Here is a 6000-nt window from a genome sequence, read left to right on the forward strand (position 1 = left end):
ACACCTTTTGCCTCCTTTCTACATTTCTCATCTGGCTTGTGTGGACTTCTTTGCATCTAAACCTATCTGTTAAAAACAGTGAAACTACAAGTACAATGTCACTTGGATCCAATGCAAAGGATGGTATGAAGAACACTGTTCTCAGCCCCTACAGCCCACTGCCATACTACTGTTAAGAGCATCCATTAAAACAAGCACACTGGGAAAGAAGGCATGTCAACTCTTGTCTTTTGCAACTCTTCGGCATTCGGATTGCCATTCTCTGCAGCAGTGCCCATCCGTGTTTATGCAGTTGCAGCCCTGGTGTGAGACTTGGGCTGGTCTGAAAGGTCTGCTCCACAGCCAGGAACCTTCCTTAGGGCCCCTGAGTGCCCCTCAGAGGATCCAGAATGCAGCTTTATCCATCACACGCCTACGTGCCTGTCCCTGGCCAAACACGAGTCCCATGCATTAGGATTCCAGTAACTCGAGAAGTCTGAGAATAGGCAGCAGCAAAACAAACATCAGCCACTCAACTTCCAAAACCTGCATTAAGCCAGAAGAGACAATGTTATTTCTGCAGGTCTGTTTTAAATCAAACAAAATATTGTTTTGGAGCCAGAGCTATAATTCAATAAAACTTGATACAATCTTGGAAGGCCATACCAAAGCATTAGGAAATACAGCTGGGAGCTGAGACACCTACACATACTGCAAGAATTTGCATTTTAAACTAAATAGATGCATCTCAAATGCTAATTGAGGCACCCTGAAGTGGGTGATGGGTTGCCTCTTCAGTCAAAAACCTCAAAATTCAGAAAACTTCATCTGCATGCAAAATCTGAAGTGTTTTCTCAGTGCTGTTTGCAGCTGAGATGGCATGGGAGTGCATAGGAAAGATACAGCCATATTGCCATGGAAGCATTCAGGTGGTAGAACTGACTGCCCTACTGTGGTGCGTGTTGAGGCTACCAGGAAGGTGGACCTCACATCTTCAGATCTGCTGAGCAGTTCTGTATTTGACGGGCTGAGGTGCAAAACGGAGGTTTGCCATCCCTCTGGGGGCTGCTGCTGCTGTCCCTGTACAGAGGCTTAAAGGAGCGGAGAGCAAAAGCATCAGTAGCACTTCGGATGAAACATTATATTTTTGGATTGGCCTTGTTTCCTCTGTAATTTTCCTTAAGTGCAACACTGATAACTGTATTCTGTACATTTTGCAGAAATACAAGTTGAGTTTCACCACATTAAATCCTTTTTACTTGAGGAGGAAGGTAGCTGATGTTGCACAAAAGTTAAATGAGATGATGTGAGAAAGTCTGGCTTCGGGCTAGCATCTAAGGTGGCAGAGATGTTTTCCACCTTTCCTTCACTCATTTCTGTGTTGCATTTCTGCCTAAATATAAAAAGTTAAAATATAAAATATAAGAATTCCTCTAGTGACATGCTGTTCATGACTTCTTTTATACAGGCTTGACATCACTTCTGAGTGAGATAATCTTTTAAGGAATGTATTGTTTTCATTGTGAAACATCAGAATGGTATTACTATTTCCTTTAGATTCTTTATTTTTATCATTAAAAACACAGATCTAGACTTCACACACTTTTGACCTTTTAAATAAACACTGTAATATTATGATTAGAGCCAGAAAAAGCTCAATGTTTTTGAGGAATATGTTTGGATATCTTTCTTTTCCTTGATGCCTTTTTTACAATATTGGTGTCTGGGGAGGAATATCTCCTGAAATTGACAGTAGCATTTTAATCCATCTTAGTACTGACTTAATTTTCCATGGTATTATATCCTGGAATTTGGTTCCTTTGGGTTCAGCATGCACTGCTGGAGGATCTGGCACAGTCTGGTGACCCAGGCTTTGCCCTGGGCCTGGAATCATGATGTGCATTTCGTGGTGATTATGATGAGCTGTCCAAATCATTTCAAACTGGAGATCTAGAGATAGCAGCCTGTTTGCAATGGCCAGAGCTGTCCTGTCTGTAGAGGATACAGTGGGGTGGATGGTTGGGCCTGATAGAGCAGAGTGATTATGTTGTTTGCAGAGCACAACTTAAACTGCGGTATTATAGGAAAAAAATGATGTGGGACTTCAGAAGCCACACGATTCAAAGCTGCAGTAATATATATATTTAAAAAAAAAAAAAAAAAGGAAAACTAATTCATCAAATTAACCCTAGGGGATGCATTTTTCTTAAGAGTACTGAATAAGACAGCACAACGAGTTGTGGAGATTTTGCATGCCCAGCAGAGAGTAAGGCTGATGTGTAAGTGGGTAAGTAACCAGACACAAAAAGTACAACGTGCAACTGTTGCTGCTTGTCTCTCTCTGCAGGTTTGCCAATTTGTTGTCTCTGTCAATGGTCTCAATGTTCTCCATGTGGACTACAGGACAGTGAGCAACCTCATCCTGACAGGCCCGCGAACGATTGTCATGGAAGTGATGGAAGAAATAGAATCCTGAAAAGAAGGGATCTCTTACTGGACGTTTTTGTGGGAAAACAGCCAATCACAAGGCAGCGTGACACACAGAGGCACCACTTTCTGTGTCCAAGTAGATTATTTTGCTTTTGGGGAAGGGGGTTCTCTTTCATTTAACAGTGATAGCACTGGTTATTATGCTAAGTGAGCAATAGATACCAGCATATTTTCACTAAGGACTTCTCTTTGCTTGTCGAAGACAAAGGAAAGGCCCTTGGGTTGTCTCTCCAGCCAAGTCTGCATCCGTCAGAATGGTTTCCCACCTAAGAGGCCGTGCAGATTTCCTCACAGTCCACCACTGGATCAAACACTTCAGGAGATGAAAGAGCCACATACATTGTGAGCCAGGATGTCACAGACGCTGTGTGGGACATACTGACGTGGGTAAACATCCTCTAGTCGTGGAGAGCTGGGTGACTGCTGGCTTTATTGCCACCAAACACAAAGGAGCTGTGAATGCATCTCTGTGAAACAAATGTATTCGTGTTCTGTAGAGGATACTGTGGGGTGGATGTTCGGGCCTGATAGAGCAGAGTGATTATGCTAAAAGAAAAACACAACGCCATGCAAGTGTGAGAGCATGTGCTACTTTTACAAAGTAAAGCAATCTGGCCTTTGAAAATCAGGCAATTTGTGTAGATGCTGAAGCACAGATGTAGGTACTCAACTACAAAATGTTGGTTTTTGTTTGTTTGTTTTCTTTATACAGAAAGGAAAGGTGTCTCAGTCTCATTGTTTGTCACTTTGGAGAATTTCCAGACACTTTTATTCCTAGAAGAAAAATAATATTTAGTGGGGTGAGGTGGGAAATTCGCTTTGTTAGCATTAGCAATGACACATCCAGGTGCTCCAGTAGAGAAATTACACTTCAAATTGAAGCAATGTACATGAATGTACATTAAGCTCATTAGCACTTTCAAATCATCAATGTTTTGCAAGCTACAAACTTGCCACAAGTTGCATTTGACACTATTGCTAATAAAAAATAGTATTTAACTGATTCTTACTCATTTTTAAACTGTAGGATTTCTTTGTTGATGAATTTATGGAACAAATCTTTAAAAAAATAATATATAAAAATTCTGTGTTCTGCTGAGTGAGATGACTTCTTAACCCTGTGGTGATTGGACTCCATGGACATTCTTTGATCTTTGAGCTGAATATGTACATCCTTGTCCACACAATTCTGGGTATACATTGCAATCTTTCTCTGCTGTCTAAATTTTGCAATTAAAGCTTGAACTTGAGTATACCAAAAATCCTCCATCTTTGGGGTGGGGAAAGTATTTTTCCCCCAAATAATTCTGACATATATTTTATATTAAAAATTGTTCTCACTGAATACATTGCTCCTGCAGTATGTTTTTCACTCACTCAAACACTGCTATGTAATTCTTCATAGGTACAGTAAGTCTTCAAAACCACATACGTCTTCAGCTTTGTAGGTAGAAGTCCATGTGTTCTTTGTTTCAGATGTAGTGTAGCCATGGTTGATTTTTAACCAGGGAAACTTCTCATATTCCACTAATATGTCCCCTTGCAGGGAGTTATATAAATGAAACCACTGAGTTGATGCTAACCAGGCTCAAATGTGCTTGGAAGGTTCTTCCAAGTTGTCATTTAGCAGTTGTTTATTCTTAGTGCACACCCAAAACTGTTGTACATATCAGATTATATTATATGGTTCATCTAAAATAAATAGTTCAGCACATCACGTTACGTGAGAGTGTAACAGCTGTCTACCAAGAAATGGTTGAGAAAGATACTTTGTCCCAGAAAAATACCAGCATGCTACAGGTTTTTGGTTTTGCGAATCCAGCAGTGCTTCCCCAAATACTTTTATTTTCTCTTTTTCCTGGGTTGTTTTAGTGTCTTGGAATATGCTTTGTGCCTTTCTAAAACGTAAATTCTACAAGTTAGGCTAGGTTAAATACTAAAACGTGAAGGATTTTCTTAGCAAAATGTTACCAATTCTCTCTAATACCGTCATGAATTCTCCTGTCATATCTCTTGCCTTAGTTAATATTCTGCTGCAAGTTCCCCGTAGCTTACAGATAATTAAGAAACTGGGTCAGAATTTAGCTTAATAATGCATTACGGAGTGCACTTTCGACTTCAGTAAAGAGTGGGAATGGGGGCAGGGAGAAATCTGTGCGTATCATTGTATTGCAGATTGGATATGGCGTTTTCATTTGCAAGACACATTAGTCTCTATCACAATCTGAGCGCCATTACTCGCCTGCTGTTTAATGGGAATTTCCATATTGTGTTCTCAGCTTGATTTGCAATCTAGGATTTAATTAGTTCTTTCTTTCTTCAGTATGACAAAGGTATTCAAATTATCTGTGCACTGAGATGTTGTGTTCTGTAAAAAAAAGAAAAAAGGATGCAAAGTTAGTTATTGAATGGTGAAATGTATCATTTCCAATTAAATTGCAGTTTGTCTACGCCCAGTGATACACACCCTGCAAGACATTCCCCAGAAGCCAGCACCAAATCCTGATGCATTTCAGAGGGCAGAGTTTTGCATATAATAGAAAATCATGCTTCCTGCAAAGGACATGTGGAAATGCAAGAATTCACAGAAGTAAGGAATTTCAAGACATGACCATGAATATAATCAAGAAGCCAGAAAGAAAAGAAGAACGGCAACAAAATCAACAAAAAAAAGTCTGATTTTAGCAGTAATAGCTTTATTTAGAAGATTTTAGAAAGACTTGCTTTCATATTTGTGACTATAGTGGATTTTGTGAGATCTTTTAATAAATCTCTGTGCTTTAATAACATAGATTAGTGCCACTCCTCTGCACATGCACATTTGTAATTCATTTATGGAACATCTTCAAGCAGTATAACAGTTAATTAAGTTCAATAAGTGTTTAAGCTAATTGGAGCATTAACTCTATGCCATATTTCTCCTTTTTTGCTACAAGATGGATAATTTTGATTACCTTCATCTACATCGAATGCCATGTGTGTACTGTTGGACACAACCTGTCCCACTGGAGGCACTGAACTCATGAAATAATGCATTAGTCAACTTCAGGTGTGTTCAGGTGAGTGTGATGGCTTGCTTTAAAGTCTGCACAGAAACTGAAAATAGAATTGTCAGCACTGAGGTGACATAGTGGTGTCATCTGCAACACCAGTGGACTTGTCCTGCTGCCCTCTCTTATGAGATTACCTTCAGAAGGAGGTTTGAGAGGAAAAAGCCATCCTGTAGGAATATTTCTCTTCATGTGTTCTTGTGGTTAGTCTTCACTAATTACCACAGTGCCAGGGATGTCTCAAACAACTGCCCCGCAATGAATGCTTTAATGGTTGGCACCCATGAGAACATTGCCAGAGGACAGCTGGAGAAAAACACAGGTCCAGAGCAGAGTTTGGAGGAGTGGGCAGACTGCTTTGAGCCCCTTGGCTGTAGTTCCAAAGTGTGGTCCCTATGCTGATCTGCTTTGCTGACACAGACATTGCCAAGGAGAGTATACGGGGGAGTGGGAAAGAAAGGAATGAGTGAGTGACTGCTTC

The 6000-nt window shown here is 40.2% G+C and overlaps 1 protein-coding gene across 2 annotated transcripts in view; it reads left to right on the forward strand.

Moving 5' to 3' along the window:
• The window catches only part of DEPTOR (DEP domain containing MTOR interacting protein), a 73796-nt gene extending 69982 nt beyond the window's left edge, over positions 1-3814 (forward strand). For both annotated transcript variants that reach the window (XM_042868818.1, XM_042868817.1), the window contains exon 10: positions 2327-3814. In XM_042868818.1, coding sequence (XP_042724752.1) covers positions 2327-2455 — 129 coding nt within the window. In that variant the 3' untranslated portion in view covers positions 2456-3814. The remainder of the gene's footprint in view (positions 1-2326) is intronic.
• Positions 3815-6000: the final 2186 nt, after the last annotated feature.

This window comes from Lagopus leucura, unplaced genomic scaffold, assembly GCF_019238085.1.
Source record: "Lagopus leucura isolate 7727_CA_CO unplaced genomic scaffold, USGS_WTPT01 Super-Scaffold_100002, whole genome shotgun sequence".
NCBI classification, from domain to species: domain Eukaryota; kingdom Metazoa; phylum Chordata; class Aves; order Galliformes; family Phasianidae; genus Lagopus; species Lagopus leucura.